The sequence below is a fragment of the Hyperolius riggenbachi genome, chromosome 6 (genome assembly GCF_040937935.1).
Source record: "Hyperolius riggenbachi isolate aHypRig1 chromosome 6, aHypRig1.pri, whole genome shotgun sequence".
Taxonomy (NCBI): Eukaryota; Metazoa; Chordata; class Amphibia; order Anura; family Hyperoliidae; genus Hyperolius; species Hyperolius riggenbachi.
In genome coordinates this window covers 270,242,034-270,260,043 of record NC_090651.1, presented here as the reverse complement: position 1 = coordinate 270,260,043, position 18,010 = coordinate 270,242,034, and the positions used below count along the sequence as shown (strand labels likewise).

Below are 18,010 nucleotides of genomic sequence, written 5' to 3'. Positions count from 1 at the left end.
GTGAGTTTAACCTTATTGCTATAATGCTTTAATTTCCTGTCTGAATCCTTGTATTTCCCCAAATCATCCACTTTCTATGATGTGATGTGATGTGGAAGAATGGTTAATCCAGATGCTGAAATAGCAGCGTGGCTTACAGTTATGGGGAAAGGGGGGGGGGAGTAGATAAATCCACTTAGCTTTAGCACAGCCTCCTCCTGTGCAGATAGACTGACTTCCCAGGCAGTGTGATAACAGGAGAGCATATTGAGCATAACAGGAGAGCATGTGAGTCCAATAATCAGGCGCAGGGCCGGATTTGTGGGCAGGCACCCAAGGCACAGGACTAGGGCGAATTTATATGCTGCCTTCCGTGGGGCGGCCGCGGGTGACAGGTTAACTGACTGCACCTGTCACCCTCCTCCTCCATAGACTAGCTGTCTACCGCGAGCATCCACAGCCGCCCCCCGCCCGCTTGCCGCTCTGCTCTGACTGTCACTGTGTGTGTGCGATCATGTGACTGTCTGTGAGCAGAGGCAAGGCAGGTCTGGTGGAGGCGGCCGCAGTTGCCTAGTTACGAGTCGACTGACTTACGAGGAGGCAGGAACCGGAGCCCAGAGGACTGAGGAGATGGTGGAGGAAGGGAAAGAGGTCGGAGCCAATGCCATGCAACATCGTGGTGGGAGGTAAGCTGCTGCCCCCCTGCCCTGTACTGGAGCGAGCGGCGAGCCTGTCTGTATCTGGCCACAACAAGGCAGACATTCGCTCTCCAATGATTCCCAGCTTTGCGCTCAGGCGTCCAATAGAGTGGCTTGGGGGAGTGGCTTTTGCCAGCACCGGTATTTACACTGGCGATCAGCAGCATGAGATTGGCGGGGACAATTTAATCTCAGCAGCGGGACACCTTGCACGGGCGGCCAGGCGGCGATCATGGTGGGACAGGCAGCAAGAAGCCAGCCAACTCTCATCATGCCTGGCTACAGCATGCAGTGCGACTGACAGCTCCCAATGTCCGATTCCTTCCTCCGCTATGCTGGGGATCCTGAATAGCAACTGTCTGCAAGTGGTGGTGGTAAGAGGGGCTTTTTGCAATTTGCAGACGGAGTGGAGACATACAAAGTTTAATGCATTGTGTGGTGTGCTGGGATGTTTAAGGGCTGTTACTTTTACACTGCCGAGTGCCAACCCACATCGCTGTACTTAGAGGAGTTTTAGTTTACAATCTAATCCCTGCCCTCATGTCCCTAGCTGTATGCAGAGGAGCTCACAATCTAATCCCTGCCCTCATGTCCCTAGCTGTATGCAGAGGAGCTCACAATCAAATCCCTGCCCTCATGTCCCTAGCTGTATGCAGAGGAGCTCACAATCTAATCCCTGCCGTCTTGTCCCTAGCTTTATTCAGAGGAGCTCACAATCTAATCCCTGCCCTCATGTCCCTAGCTATATTCAGAGGATCTTACGATCTAATCCCTGCCCTCATGTCCCTAGCTATATTCAGAGGATCTTAGGATCTAATCCCTGCCCTCATGTCCCTAGCTATATTCAGAGGAGCTAACGATCTAATCCCTACCCTCATGTCCCTAGCTGTATTCAGAGGAGCTCATGATCTAATCCCTGCCCTCATGTCCCTAGCTATATTCAGAGGAGCTAACGATCTAATCCCTACCCTCATGTCCCTAGCTGTATTCAGAGGAGCTCATGATCTAATCCCTGCCCTCATGTCCCTAGCTGTATTCAGAGAAGTTTATGATCTAATCCCTGCCCTCATGTCCCTAGCTGTATGCAGAGGAGCTCACAATCTAATCCCTGCCCTCATGTCCCTAGCTGTATGCAGAGGAGCTCACAATCTAATCCCTGCCCTCATGTCCCTAGCTGTATTCAGAGGAGCTCATGATCTAATCCCTGCCCTCATGTCCCTAGCTGTATCCAGAGGAGCTCATGATCTAATCCCTGCCCTTATGTCCCTAGCTGTATTCAGAGGAGCTCACAATCTAATCCCTGCCCTCATGTCCCTAGCTACATTCAGAGGAGCTCACAATCTAATACCTGCCCTCATGTCCCTAGCTGTATTCAGAGGAGTTTATGATCTAATCCCTGCCCTCATGTCCCTAGCTGTATTCAGAGGAGCTAACGACCTAATCCCTGCCCTCATGTCCCTAGCTGTATTCAGAGGAGTTTACGATCTAACCCCTGCCATCATTCCGTAACTATACTCAGAGGATTTTACAATCTAATCCCTGCCGTTATGTCACCAACTTCATCAGAGGAGCTTACAATCTTCCTGCCGTCATGTCGTTAACTCTCCACACAATCTTATCCCTATCGTTAATCATATCACTGTGGTGTGTTTTTCTGGAAGGGTGTGTGTGTGTGTGTGTGTGTGGGAAGGGGAGGGGGGCGGTTAGTGATATTTGGCCTAGGGCGGCAAAAAGTACAAATCCGGCCCTGATCAGGCGACGATAACGTTGCCTGATCCAATTGCACTTGGCCCAATGAATTCTTTCCACTCTATCCTATTAAACTTTTAATGCTGCCGAGAAGAGGTTTTCCATCAGACATGCAGATATAAACTCGCTAACGCACGTCTTCCGCCGCTGCATCTAGGGGTCTCCTTTAACCTCTTGAGGACCAGTGTTAAACCCCCCTAAAGACCAGGCCATTTTATGTAAAATAGGCCACTGCAGCTTTAAGGCCTCACTGCAGGGCCACACAACACAGCACACAAGTGATCCCTCCCCCCCTTTCTCCCCGCCAACAGAGCTTCCTGTTGGTGGGGTCTGATCGCTCCCCCAGTGTTTATTTTTTTTTAAATAAATATTTGTTTTTTTTTATAATAAATGTTACTATTTATTTAAATATTTGGTTTTTTTTTATAATAAATGTTACTATTTATTTAATATTTTTTTTAAATCCCCCCTCCCCCCAGCCAGCCAATCACGGGTATCGGAGGTCATAGGCTTCAGTCTATGAGAGCCGATCGCTCTCCTGTGTCACACAGGCACAGGGCAAAACCTCTCTCCCCATCGCTCAGGATATGGGAGCACTGCTCAGGCTTTCACCTGAGCAATACTCCCTAACGATCCACCATTGCTCGAGTGAAACCTGCAATAGGATTTGCTGGTAATCCTCGTTTGATGGCAAGGTGATAAGTAGCTCACATTTGCAAGCAACTTCTCACCTGAAATAAAATCTGTCCCATTGTCTTTTATATCAATAACTCTGCTATGTATTAATGAGGTTCATAGAAAATCTATTCTTTTGATAGTTGTCCTTTAACCATTCATTGCTGGCTGGTATCTAGATTTTGTCCCCAGAGGTTGGGCGATCTATGTCCAATCAGATTGAGGATTGAGGCAGGTGGACCAGGCGTGATGTGGCACCAGGAACAGAGAGTACACTAAGGGAGGTGGTGGGAGGTTGAGGAATAGCATGAGTAACAAAAGGTGTGAGTGGGAAGGGGTACTGTGTAATAGCTTCTACATTATTTTAGTTATTGTGGGCCAGGTGAATTTTAGGGTAAAGCAGCTACTAGATCAACGTTGGGTTGCAGGAAGAAGTGTTGCTCTGACATCTTTTACAACTTGGAAAAATAGTGACCTGTGTTAGCAGGCTTGGACACTCAATTTTCTGTTTTTTGTTTCTCTTTAAGGTTCTCGGCCCTTGTTTTTCTTACAGCTGTACAGAGAACTAGATATACATTCCAGAGGAGTAGCAGTAGCCATCATTTGTAAAATTTACAATAAGACGTACATTCTGGCTGCTAATACTAGTGGGTCTCTTTATTTTAAGGTTTGTACAAGATCTAAACTGATTCAAAGCTATTATGATAAATTCTTGGTACTCATTTAATTTGAAATAAATGTAATTGTGTTATATACAGTGGGTTGCAAAAGTATTTAGCCCCCTTGAAGTTTTCAACATTTTGTCACATTACTGCCACAAACATGCATCAATTTTATTGGAATTCCACGTGAAAGACCAATACAAAGTGGTGTACATGTGAGAAGCGGATCGAAAATCATACATCATTCCAAACATTTTTTACAAATAAATAACTGCAAAGTGGGGTGTGCGTAATTATTCGGCCCCCTGAGTCAATACTTTGTAGAACCACCTTTTGCTGCAATTACAGCTGCCAGTCTTTTAGGGTATGTCTCTACCAGCTTTGCACATCTAGAGACTGAAATCCTTGCCCATTCTTCTTTGCAAAACAGTTCCAGCTCTGTCAGAGCAGACAGCGTTTGTGAACAGCAGTTTTCAGATCTTGCCACAGATTCTCGATTGGATTTAGATCTGGACTTTGACTGGGCCATTCTAACACATAGATATGTTTGGTTTTAAACCATTCCATTTTTGTCCTGGCTTTATGTTTAGGGTCATTGTCCTGCTTGAAGGTGAACCTCCGCCCCAGTCTCAAGTCTTTTGCAGTGTTAAGCTTGGAGGTGTAATCTCCACAGTCAGCATAGAACACATAAGCTGACGTGAAGGAGGTACACACACCAGCACAAGGGATCAGGATATCCCCAGTTTAGTGGAGGAGAGGACTGACTCCAATAGAAGATTGTGGTGCACAGAGCCGGTGCAGATCCGTACAGCCACAAACAACACTTTCGTAATAACGTCTCAGCGCAAAGTAGCGCTGAGCGCATAAACCAGGACTGAGGAGATCAGGACAGGTAGACAGAATGAACGCCTGCTTAACTAGCCACTACTTAGTGACAGCAAGCGTCCACAATAAGACAGACTGGAATGAGGCAGCCAATTCGTTAGCAGCGATGGCGTGCCTCACAAAGACAGGACAAGATAGTCAGGAAATAGCAGGATCAAGATAGATGAACGTAACACAGACAAATATACAATAAGTATGTTTTCCTAGCGTATTACAATTACAGCTATCAATGAAACTATTTGTAACGTCTGACTAACATATGTATATATCGGCAATGAACCGATATATGACATAAGCAGGAACACTGACTAGCACTGGAGCAATACAGGGAACAGGGCTCAGAAGGATTCACTATCTCTTCGCAGAGATGAACGCAATCCACAAACGGTAACAGGACAGGATTCAGAAGGATTCGTTATCTCCTCGCAGAGATGAACGCAATCCACAAACAGGACCAGGAGCAGGATACTAGCTCAGCACGGGTGCTCACGATACGCGCAAACTACCAAAACGTGCTGGAAGGCTGACTAACTGAACACAGGAAATAAACAGTTCGTGTACGTATATATCAGCGATACTGATGTATCACGTAACACGAATACAAGGAAAATAACAAAATGCGCAAGTATGCGTATATATTGGCGATGAACCAATATATGACACAAGACAAGCAAGTAACAACTTCTAGAACAAGAGCAGAACTAGGAGGACTCGCTGACCCCTTCGCAGGAGTCAGCGCAGTCCACACGGACCAGGAACGAGGTGGGGCACGAGCAGAGTAACAGACAGAATCTGAGACTATGGTAGCCCATCAAGCATTGCAGGAAGCAGTTCTTTATACTGAGGTCATCCAATGGGAGCAGACCTGCAGATTCCCACACAAGTGAATGGTAATTAATCACAGGCTGACAGCAGGAAAAGGCAGACAATGATATGCAGCCTGCAGGAAAGGGATTGCCCCTCCATTGCAGCAGACAATGTTTGTTTACACAAAAGCATATTAAACTGTCATTAACTTCAGAGCGACTGCAGATGGAATCAGCAACTAGTTTGAGTGCAAACCAAACTATGCAAGAAAATGCATGCAATGACATCAAAACTGCTTGGGTTACAATACCACTGCAGCCAGCAGTAAACGCTGCAGACATGATCATGACATGCAGTCTCCAAGATATTTTCTTCCAATATTGCCCTGTATTTGGCTCCATCCATCTTCCCATCAACTCTGACCAGCTTCCCTGTCCCTGCTGAAGAGATGCACCCCCCGAGCATGATGCTGCCACCACCATATTTGACAGTGGGGATGGTGTGTTCAGAGTGATGTGCAGTGTTAGTTTTCCGCCACACATAGCGTTTTGCATTTTGGCCAAAAAATTCCATTTTGGTCTCATCTGACCAGAGCACCTTCTTCCACATGTTTGCTGTGTCCCCCACATGGCTTGTGGCAAACTGCAAATGGGACTTCTTATGCTTTTCTGTTAACAATGGCTTTCTTCTTGCCACTCTTCTATAAAGGCCAACTTTGTGCAGTGCACAACTAATAGTTGTCCTAATGGACAGAGTCTCCCACCTGAGCTGTAGATCTCTGCAGCTCGTCCAGAGTCACCATGGGCCTCTTGACTGCATTTCTGATTAGCGCTCTCCTTGTTCGGCCTGTGAGTTTAGGTGGATGGCCTTGTCTTGGTAGGTTTACAGTTGTGCCATACTCCTTCCATTTCTGAATGATTGCTTGAACAGTGCTCCGTGGGATGTCCAAGGCTTTGGAAATCTTTTTGTAGCCTAAGCCTGCTGTAAATTTCTCAATAACTTGATCCCTGACCTGTCTTGTGTGTTCTTTGGACTTCACGGTGTTGTTGCTCCCAATATTCTCTTAGACAACCTCTGAGACCCTCACATAGCAACTGTATTTGTACTGACATTAGATTACACACAGGTGCACTCTATTTAGTCATTAGCACTCATCAGGCAAAGTCTATAGGCAACTGACTGCACTCAGACCAAAGGGGGCTGAATAATTACGCACACACCACTTTGCAGTTATTGATTTGTAAAAAATGTTTGGAATCATGTATGATTTTCGTTCCACTTCTCATGTGTACACCACTTTGTGTTGGTCTTTCACGTGGAATTCCAATAAAATTGATTCATGTTTGTGGCAGTAATATGACAAAATGTGGAAAACTTCAAGGAGGCCGAATACTTTTGCAAACCACTGTATGTTACGGCCAGAACCCGAAGTCTGGCCACTTCGGGTTCTGGCCAGTCAAAATGCGAAGTGGCCATGCCCCTGCCGCCAATGTGAGAAATGAAGAAATTCCCGTCCGTCTCACTGCGGCCAATGTGTGAAATTAAGATTCCTGCCCGTTACCTGCATAAAAGAATTCCCGGGCTGCAAAGTGACAGATTGAAGTCAGCTCTGCCCCCTCCGCCTGCCCCACTTCTATGCAGCTTTGGCAGCCGGGGGACACAGAGTCGTTCATAGCGGCAGGGAATTCTGCTGTTTGTTCCTCTGCAGAGTGGGTGCTGGCAAAAGCAATGTCTGCAGCCTTCCCACTCTGCTTCCCTGCTGCTACAAACGTCTCTGGGGGACACTCCTATGCCAGAGATGCATAGGAGAGGGGGCAAGGGGTGGAGGCAGAGCCGAAGAGGCGGCCAGGGTATTCATTCATTTATGCCACTTGGATTTCACACATTTGGCCACAGTGAGACGGCCACCTAATTCATTTATGCTGGCGGGAATCTTCATTTATGCTGGCGGGAATCTTCATTTATGCTGGCGGGAATCTTCATTTATGCTGGCGGGAATCTTCATTTATGCTGGCGGGAATCTTTATTTCTCGCATTGGCGGCAGGGGCACGGTCACTTCACATTTTGACCGGCCAGAACATGAAGTGGCCAGACTTCGGGTACCAAGAAAAGGGTGGAAAATTGTTAAAATATGTGAAGATTCATGTCTCCTCTACAGCTTATCCACTGATCTAGAGTTATGTGACAATGTTGTCTGTATGTTAACCATGAAGAGTTAAAATAAAGTTTACTTAGAGAGCAGAAAAAGAAAAGGAAAGTCAACAGTGTATGTTCCTGAGAGAAACCAAAGCAAGGTGTCTTTTTGTAGTTTATCCTCCCTCGGAGATCTGCTGTAACTCACAAGATAAGATTAGAAGGCAGCATCAGGCCAGTTATCCCACCTCTTAAAGTTAACCTGAACTCAGAACTTCCTCTTTGCTCTAAAAGATAAGCAACAGCATAATAACCTTTAAAGAAAAACATTTGTTTGTTACAGCTGATACAAATCCTGCAATAAATCTGCAGTGTGTCTTCTTTCTGCTTTTATGGAGGCAGATATAGTGTTCACATCCTGTGTTTACCAATTAGCTGCTCTGCTATGGCAGCCAGCTGACACAACTGTGAGATCAAATTACACTGGTGATTAGTCACAGATGAGGGAGAATTAGACAGGCTAAATACATACAGGGTGCATTTCTCTATTTTTTCCTTCTGCCCTGTGCAAGAGTTCAGGTCCACTTTAAAAGGAACTCGAGGTGAGAGGGCTACGGAGGCTGACTTGTTTATTTCTTATTTCTCTATAATGCACATTGCCTGGCTGTCCTGCTAATCCTCTGCCTCTAATACTTTAAGCCATAGACCCTGAACAAGCAATGCAGATTAGCTGTCTATGACAAGTCTGACAAGATTAGCTGCATGCTTGTTTCAGGTGTGTGATTTAGACCCTATTGACCAGAAAGATCAGCAGGACAGCCAGGCAACGGGTATTGTTTAAATGGAAATAAATATGTCAGCTTCCATAGGTCTCACACCTCGGGTTCCTTTTAAATCAGGATGGCAACAAGGATTTTCCCTCCGCATCCGACAATAACATTTTGTATACTTTGTTAGGGGGTGGGGCTAGTGTTTGCGGGACCTTGGACTCTTGAATTGGGTCATTTCACATCATGCTGAATAAGCCCTAGCCCAGGCCTACCAATTTTGTTCATTCTTTTTTTTCCTTATTTACTTACTTTTACTTACCATCTTAAAAGACGCCATAGCTTGCTTGAAATTGTGCAAGTCTGTGGTCAGAAATAGGCTTGTTGGTGGATGCATTTTTTAAAAGTGTTGACTCAAAGCAAATCTGTAGGCAATAAGAGCCTGAGCACCCTGCCGCATTGCTGATTGAATTCCAGTAATGCAGCTCAGCATGCAATATGAGAGGACTTCAGACAGTGCGTAGACTGTACTGACTGATGGGCACACTGATGCGCTGCGTAACGCGAAGATGTCTTATTCAGCATAGTTGAATGGGGCATTGCTTCAGCAGAAAGCAACACTGATGTCATGTATATGTGTATTATAGTGCTGGTGCTCAAATTTGACATATTGAATTTAAACACCCAAATACTCCCGGCCGTCGCTGTTCAGCACTTGAACAAAAGGTCAGGAGGAGTTTACAGCCTTGGGTGTCACGTTGAGCGTCACATAATTCCAATAGGTCCTCCTTCCGGTTTGACTCCGATACTTCCTTCTTCCAAACCGGAAGGAGTCATCCTTCCAAACCGAAAGGAGGACGTATCAGAATCATGTGAAGTGCAACATGACATGCAAGGCTACAAACTCCTCCTGACCCAGGAAAGAGGTAGTATCAGAGTCACGTGAAGCGCAATGTGACACGAAAGGGAGTGAACTCCTCCTGAACCTGTCCTCTTGTTCAGGGGCTGAACAGCGGCGGTCGGGAGTATTCAGGTGTTTGAACCCACTATGTTGAATTGGAACACCAACAGTAGTGTATAATGTATGGCCACCTGTGTCACTGAAGAAATAACAGGCCCTTACTGACTGGGATTGATTGATACTTTTGCTCTAGTAATGTTCTCCTCTCAGTATACTTGTAATGTTTGGTTCTTGCTGTGTGGGCACCTGTTATTTTGTGCTATAGTTTTGCGTGCTGCCATGTGGATCAATCTGAGATGCAAACAGTGTTCACTGAGATTTCAGACATCTACGTGTATTAATCCTCTTCATTTTCTTCCCACAATTTAGCAATGTGAACCACCAAAAGCAATAGAAGGGAAGAGCAATGAGATTATCTTCTATCAAAAAAGATTTTCTACTGGGCATAGGTCTTTCCGTTTTGAATCCTCTGTGAAAAAAGATTTTTTTCTTGGTTTCAACACTGACAGTGAGAAGATGCTGGTTTTAAAGGAAAGCAGTTGTGTTGATGTTGATGAAACAATTAAGATTTTTGTAGAAAGAAGTTTATAGCCACCTACCGGCAGTCTTGTATGGGTATGACTCGATGGATGCAATGTCACAGGATACTCAAAGGCTGTGATGACATTAGTTGAATAAGCTCAGTGTGCAACTGCTTTTGTTTAAAGAAGGCTTTAAAGCAAATCTGTAGCGAGAAGATAAAAGTCAGATACTTACCTAAGGAGAGGAAAGGCTCTACATCCTATTGACCCTTCCAAGCCCTCTCTTGTTCCACCTCCCCACCCCCACTAACACCCCCCACCCCCGGCGTTCCAGCGCTGTCCTGCCTGTAAATTTGCCGTCTCTGGGAGCCCTCGGGTACCTGCAAGACGGATGGCTCTGTACTGTGCATAAAACAGGTGGCTCAACACTAGTGCGCACTTGCACATTTGCAGTACAGAGTTGCCCATCTTCAGGAACACTCGAGGACACAAGTTCTCCTGAAGGGGCATTTGTCCAGTTTGTTGAATACATGCAATGGGGGTGATAGCACTGGAACAAGGGGACAGGAAGGCTCTATAAGTTCCAGAGCCTTCCCTCTACATAGGTAAGTGTCTGACTTTTTCCCCCCTCACTTCAGTTCTACATTAAGAGGGTCCTAAGTTTTCATTTTACCTCTAGCCCCTTCAGTCCCCATTAGCTTCACTTTCACTCAACAGTTTTGTTCTCATAGGCGGGACCAGATAGTAAGGGGAGGGTGTAGATTTTTAATATTGCATAAACATTCATGTTATATCAATTACAGTAGGAAAAAGACAAGAGGTCAGAATGGTGAAGGGGACTTTCCAAAAATTAGACACTATGGTAAAAACAAATAAACAAATGGGCCTGCTGCACTAATTTTATAGCTTGTCAGCGACATCCAGCTGCTTCTCACTACTCCCCTCTCCCAGGCAGTCTGAAATCAATCCTTCTTAAAGGATATCTGAGGCGAATAGGATTGTAAGAACGGGGGAGCAGGCATGTACAGGGAACAATCCTCATGCCCACTGCTCCCCTTATTCACCTTATTCTCCCTCTGTTCTCTACTAAAAGCCAGCAGAAGCTGCTTCCATATTAGCCAGATTGGCAGCAGTGTGCAAGTACTAGACCCAATGGCGCGTGTCAATGACCACGCTCTCGTAGCCAGGAGTGCTCTGCTCATTTAAAAGGTAAAATGGTAATCTGATGTCTGTATGTAATTTAAAATTTACTTCTGTCTAAATATCTATGGAGTGACACTGAAGCTTGAGTTGTTAAATTGTGCATGTTCTTTCTATCCTCACTAAGATGTTTCCATTTATAGCTGGTGACAACATTAGTGGTCACCACTCTAGTGACAGTAGGAGCAGCATAGTGAGGAAGAAGTGATGGGCACAATGTATGACTCAAACCACTCCATGAACAGCAAGTTCCCTTTAAATCCTCCAATTCAGCAAAACGGAATGTTACAGATACATATAAAACCATCGAGTAGAAACGGGGGCACTAGTGTTTCTGGTGACATCTTGAAACTGCAAGTCACAGTGAGGAAGTATATGTGTGAAGTCTTCTTTTGCGAGAGAGGTTAGCAGCAGGAACTGTAGACAAAACTGTTTAGTTCTGTGCAGAGTTATTAAGGGCTAGAACTGTCACTTGTTTTGCTGTTTATACCTGTGTGAAGATCTCTCGTTTTCTGCCTAGATGAATGGAGTGATTTGGCAGATAGTGGTGGAATTTTTTTTGGGTGGGCCACAGAAAGCAATAAATGACTGACTAAGGGTTCTAGCCCTTCCCTACAATATATACAAATATTAGAAGTTCTGTTTGAATATTGTCTGTACCTCTATACTTCTATACCTGCTAGCTGATTTAACAATGGTAAGGTACCTGAGTGAAAAATACATTTTTCATATAAAACCATGCCACTGCTTCATGGGTGTGCAATGCCAGTGAACCCAACATATTCAATATCCATTTTAAATTCATTGGAATCGGGTGTGTAGCCCCCCCCCCCCTCCCCCCCCCCCCCCCCCCCCACCCACACACACACAAATAATTAAAAAAAGAAATACATAAATTAACCACTTGAGGACCACAGTCTTTTTACCCCTTAAGGACCAGGCACTTTTTTTCTATTCAGACCACTGCAGCTTTCACGGTTTATTGCTCGGTCATACAACCTACCACCTAAATGAATTTTACCTCCTTTTCTTGTCACTAATACAGCTTTCTTTTGGTGCTATTTGATTGCTGCTGCGAGTTTTAGTTTTTATTATATTCATCAAAAAAGACATGAATTTTGTCAAAAAATGACTTTTTTAACTTTCTGTACTGACATTTTTCAAATAAAGTAAAATTTCCTATACATTTGAGCGCGGAAGTTATTCTGCTACATGTCTTTGATTAAAAAAAAAAAAACATTCAGTGTATATTTATTGGATTGGGTAAAAGTTATAGCGTTTACAAACTATGGTGCAAAAAGTGAATTTTCCCATTTTAAAGCATCTCTGACTGTTCTGACCACCTGTCAGGTTTCATGAGGTGCTATAATTCCAGGATAGTATAAATACCCCCCAAATGACCCCATTTTGGAAAGAAGACATCCCAAAGTATTCACAAAGAGGCATGGTGAGTTCATAGAAGATTTTATTTTTTGTCACAAGTTAGCGGAAAATGACACTTTGTGACAAAAAAAAAAAAGTTTCAATTTCTTCTAACTTGCGACAAAAAAAATGAAATCTGCCACGGACTCACTATGCTCCTCTCTGAATACCTTGAAGTGACACTTTGTGAAAAAAAAAAAAAAGTTTCAATTTCTTCTAACTTGCGACAAAAAAAATGAAATCTGCCACGGACTCACTATGCTCCTCTCTGAATACCTTGAAGTGTCTACTTTCCAAAATGGGGTCATTTGTGGGGTATGTTCACTGTCCTGGTATTTTGGGGGTGCCTAATTGTAAGCACCGGTGTAAAGCCTAAAGGTGCTCATTGGACTTTGGGCCCCTTAGCGCAGTTAGGCTGCAAAAAAATGCCACACATGTGGTATTGCCGTACTCAGGAGAAGTAGTATAATGTGTTCTGGGGTGTATTTTTACACATACCAATGCTGGGTGGGAGAAATATCTCCGTAAATGATGATTTTCTGATTTTTTTTTTTACACACAATTGTCTATTTACAGAGATATTTCTCCAACTCAGCATGGGTATGTGTAAAAATACACCCCAAAACACATTATACTACTTCTCCTGAGTACGGTGATACCACATGTGTGACACTTTTTTGCAACCTAGGTGCGCTAAGGGGCCTAACGTCCTATTAACAGGTCATTTTGAGGCATTTGTTTTCTAGACTACTCCTCACGGTTTAGGGCCCCTAAAATGCCAGGACAGTATAGGAACCCCACAAGTGACCCCATTTTAGAAAGAAGACACCCGAAGGTATTCCGTTAGGAGTATGGTGAGTTCATAGAAGATTTTTTTTTTTTGTCACAAGTTAGCGGAAATTGATTTTAATTGTTTTTTTTTCACAAAGTGTCATTTTTCGCTAACTTGTGACAAAAAAATAAAATCTTCTATGAATTCTCCATACTCCTAACGGAATACCTTTGGGTGTCTTCTTTCTAAAATGAGGTCATTTGTGGGGTTCCTATACTGCTCTGGCATTTTAGGGGCCCTAAACCGTGAGGAGTAGTCTTGAAACCAAATGTTGCAAAATGACCTGTGAAATCCTAAAGGTACTCATTGGACTTTGGGCCCCTTAGCGCACTTAGGGTGCAAAAAAGTTCCACACATGTGGTACCGCCATACTCAGGAGAAGTGGTATAATGTGTTTTGTGGTGTATTTTTACACATACAGATGCTGGGTGGGAGAAATATCTCTGTAAATGAAATTGTTTGATTTTTTTTTACACACAATTGTCCATTTACAGAGATATTTCTCCCACCCAGCATGGGTATGTATAAAAATACACCCCAAAACACATTATAATACTTCTTCTGAGTACGGTGATACCACATGTGTGACACTTTTTTGCAACCTAGGTGCGCTAAGGGGCCTAACGTCCTATTCACAGGTCATTTTGAGGCATTTGTTTTCTAGACTACTCCTCACGGTTTAGGGCCCCTAAAATGCCAGGGCAGTATAGGAACCCCACAACCCCACAAGTGACCCCATTTTAGAAAGAAGACACACCAAGGTATTCTGTTAGGAGTATGGTGAGTTCATAGAAGATTTTTTTTGTCACAAGTTAGCGGAAAATGACACTTTGTGGAAAAAAAAACAATACAAATCAATTTCCGCTAACTTGTGACAAAAAATCAAATCTTCTACAAACTCATCATACACCTAACAGAATACCTTGGGGTGTCTTCTTTCTAAAATGGGGTCACTTGTGGGGTTCCTATACTGCCCTGGCATTTTAGGGGCCCTAAACCGTGAGGAGTAGTTTTGAACCCAAATGTCTTAAAATGACTTGTGAAATCCTAAAGGTACTCATTGGACTTTGGGCCCCTTAGCACAGTTAGGCTGCAAAAAAGTGTCACACATGTGGTATCGCCATACTCAGGAGAAGTAGTATAATGTGTTTTGGGGCATATTTTTACATATAACCATGCTGGGTGGGAGAAATAGCTCTGTACATGACAATTTTTTGATTTTTTTTTTTACACACAATTGTCCATTTACAGATAGATTTCTCCCACCCAGCATGGGTATGTGTAAAAATACACCACAAAACACATTTTACTACTTCTCCTGAGTACGGCGATACCACATGTGTGACACTTTTTTGCAATCTAGGTGCGCTAAGAGGCCCAACGTTCTATGAGTACCTTTAGAATTTCACAGGTCATTTTGAGGCATTTGGTTTCTAGACTACTCCTCACGGTTTAGGGCCCCTAAAATGCCAGGGCAGTATAGGAACCCCACAAGTGACCCCATTTTAGAAAGAAGACACCTGAAGGTATTCCGTTAGGTGTATGGTGAGTTCATAAAAGATTATATTTTTGTCACAAGTTAGTGAAAAATGACACTTTGTGAAAAAAACTATAAAAATCAATTTCCGCTAACTTTTGACAAAAAATAAAATCTTCTATGAACTCGTCATACACCTAACAGAATACTTCTAAAATGGGGTCACTTGTAGGGTTCCTATACTGCCCTGGCATTTTATGGGCCCAAAACCGTGAGTAGTCTGGAAACCAAATTTCTCAAAATGACTGTTCAGGGGTATAAGCATCTGCAAATTTTGATGACAGGTGGTCTATGAGGGGGCAAATTTTGTGGAACCGGTCATAAGCAGGGTGGCCTCTTAGATGACAGGTTGTATTGGGCCTGATCTGATGGATAGGAGTGCTAGGGGGGTGACAGGAGGTGATTGATGGGTGTCTCAGGGGGTGGTTAGAGGGGAAAATAGATGCAATCAATGCACTGGGGAGGTGATCGGAAGGGGGTCTGAGGGGGATCTGAGGGTTTGGCCGAGTGATCAGGAGCCCACACAGGGCAAATTAGGGCCTGATCTGATGGGTAGGTGTGCTAGGGGGTGACAGGTGGTGACAGGAGGTGATTGATGGGTGTCTCAAGGTGTGATTAGAGGGGGGAAATAGATGCAAGCAATGCACTGGCGAGGTGATCAGGGCTGGGGTCTGAGGGCGCTCTGAGGGTGTGGGCGGGTGATTGGGTGCCCTAGGGGCAGATAGGGGTCTAATCTGATGGGTAGCAGTGACAGGGGCTAATTGATGGATGATTGATGGGTGATCAGTGGGTGATTAGATGGCAGAACAGATGTAAACAATGCACTTTGGAGGTGATCTGAGGGTAGGTCTGGGGCAATCTGATGGTGTGGGTGGGTGATCAGATTGCCCGCAAGGGGCAGGTTAGGGGCTGATTGATGGGTGGCAGTGACAGGGGGTGGTTGATGGGTGGCAGTGACAGGGGGTGATTGACAGGTGATTGACAGGTGATCAGTGGATTATTACAGAGAAAAACAGATGTAAATAATGCACTGGCGAATTGATAAGGTGGGTCTGAGGGCAACCTGAGCGTGTGGGCGGGTGATTGGGTGCCCGCAAGGGGCAGATTAGGGTCTAATCTGATGGGTAACAGTGACAGGTGGTGATAGGGGGTGATTGATGGGTAATTAGTGGGTGTTTAGAGGAGAGAACAGATGTAAACACTGCACTTGGGAGGTGATCTGATGTCGGACCTGCGGGCGATCTATTGGTGTGGGTGGGTGATCAGATTGCCCGCAAGGGGCAGGTTAGGGGCTGATTGATGGGTGGCAGTGACAGGGGGTGATTGATGGGTGATTGACAGGTGATCAGTGTGTTATTACAGGGAAGAACAGATGTAAATAATGCACTGGCGAATTGATAAGGGAGGGTCTGAGGGAAATCTGAGCGTGTGGGTGGGTGATTGGGCGCCCGCAAGGGGCAGATTAGGGTCTAATCTGATGGGTAACAGTGACAGGTGGTGATAGGGGGTGATTGATGGGTGATTGATGGGTAATTAGTGGGTGTTTAGAGGAGAGAACAGATGTAAACACTGCACTTGGGAGGTGATCTGATGTCGGACCTGCGGGCGATCTATTGGTGTGGGTGGGTGATCAGATTGCCCGCAAGGGGCAGGTTAGGGGCTGATTGATGGGTGGCAGTGACAGGGGGTGATTGATGGGTGGCAGTGACAGGGGGTGATTGATGGGTGATTGATAGGTGATTGACAGGTGATCAGTGGGTTATTACAGGGAAGAACAGATGTAAATAATGCACTGGTGAATTGATAAGGGGGGGTCTGAGGGCAATCTGAGCATGTGGGCGGGTGATTGGGTGCCCGCAAGGGGCAGATTAGGGTCTAATCTGATGGGTAACAGTGACAGGTGGTGATAGGGGGTGATTGATGGGTAATTAGTGGGTGTTTAGAGGAGAGAACAGATGTAAACACTGCACTTGGGAGGTGATCTGATGTCGGATCTGTGGGCGATCTATTGGTGTGGGTGGGTGATCAGATTGCCTGCAAGGGGCAGGTTAGGGGCTGATTGATGGGTGGTAGTGACAGGGGGTGATTGATGAGTGATTGACAGGTGATTGACAGGTGATCAGTGGGTTATTACAGGGGGGATAGAGGCATACAGTACACAGGGGGGGGGGGTCTGGGGAGAATCTGAGGGGTGGGAGGTGATCAGGAGTGAGCAGGGGGCAGTTTAGGGTTAAAAAAATAGCGTTGACAGATAGTGACAGGGAGTGATTGATGGGTGATTAGGGGGGTGACTGGGTGCAAACAGTGGTCTGAGGGGTGCTGTGGGCGATCAGGGGGCAGGGGGGGGGAAATCAGTCTGCTTGGGTGTAGACTAGGGTGGCTGCAGCCTGCCCTGATGGTCCCTCGGACACTGGGACCACCAAGGCAGGAGGCAGCCTGTATAATAGGCTTTGTATACATTGCAAAGCCTATTATACGCGTGTCATGCGGCAATCCGGGTGCTAGTAACCCGCCGGCGCTTCCGAACGGCCGGCGGGTTACAGCGCGAGGGGGCGGAGCCAGTCACTGGCAACTGATCGCGTCACGAATGACGCGATCGCCGCATAACCACGCCCGCCTCCCCTGCCGATGGGCGTATTGCAGTCGTTTAGGCCCAGTCTTTGCCACCGCCCATCGGCTGGGGGCGGTCCTCAAGTGGTTAAATAAAAAAAGAAATAAAAAATCATCAGTTGCAGAACCCCCAAAAAATCATCAGTTGCAGGACTAGGATTCCTTCCAGTTCTGACAATATTGGGCTTGATTCACAAAGCGGTGCTAACCTACTTAGCACGCCTAAAGTTTTTAGACGCGCTAACCAGGGTGCTAAGTAGGTTAGCAACGGATTTCTCAATCAGATCGCGCTCTAACTTTGCGCGCGTAAAGTTTTACGCGCGCTAAGTCCCATAGGCTTTAATGGGCACTTCGCGCGGTGCGCCCTGCGCTCTGTGCAGTACGCGCGTAAAGTTTTACGCGCATAAAGTTTTGCGCGCGTAAAGTTTTATGCGCGGAAAGCTTGTTTAGACGTGCTAAGGGGGTTTTCACAGGCGTGCTAACAGTTAGCACTGCTTTGTGAATCAAGCCCCTTGTGTCAGAACTGAAATATATCAGTTGCTGTAAGTTATAACTGAAAGGACAACTGATG

The 18,010-nt window shown here is 45.3% G+C and overlaps 1 protein-coding gene across 1 annotated transcript in view; it reads left to right on the top strand.

The window, feature by feature from the left end:
- The window catches only part of LOC137522737 (interleukin-18-like), a 39,305-nt gene extending 27,425 nt beyond the window's left edge, over positions 1-11,880 (top strand). Inside the window, exons 4-5 of the mRNA XM_068242796.1 lie at positions 3,629-3,768; positions 9,687-11,880. Of these exons, the coding sequence (XP_068098897.1) occupies positions 3,629-3,768; positions 9,687-9,908 (362 nt within the window). The 3' untranslated portion in view covers positions 9,909-11,880. The remainder of the gene's footprint in view (positions 1-3,628; positions 3,769-9,686) is intronic.
- Positions 11,881-18,010: the final 6,130 nt, after the last annotated feature.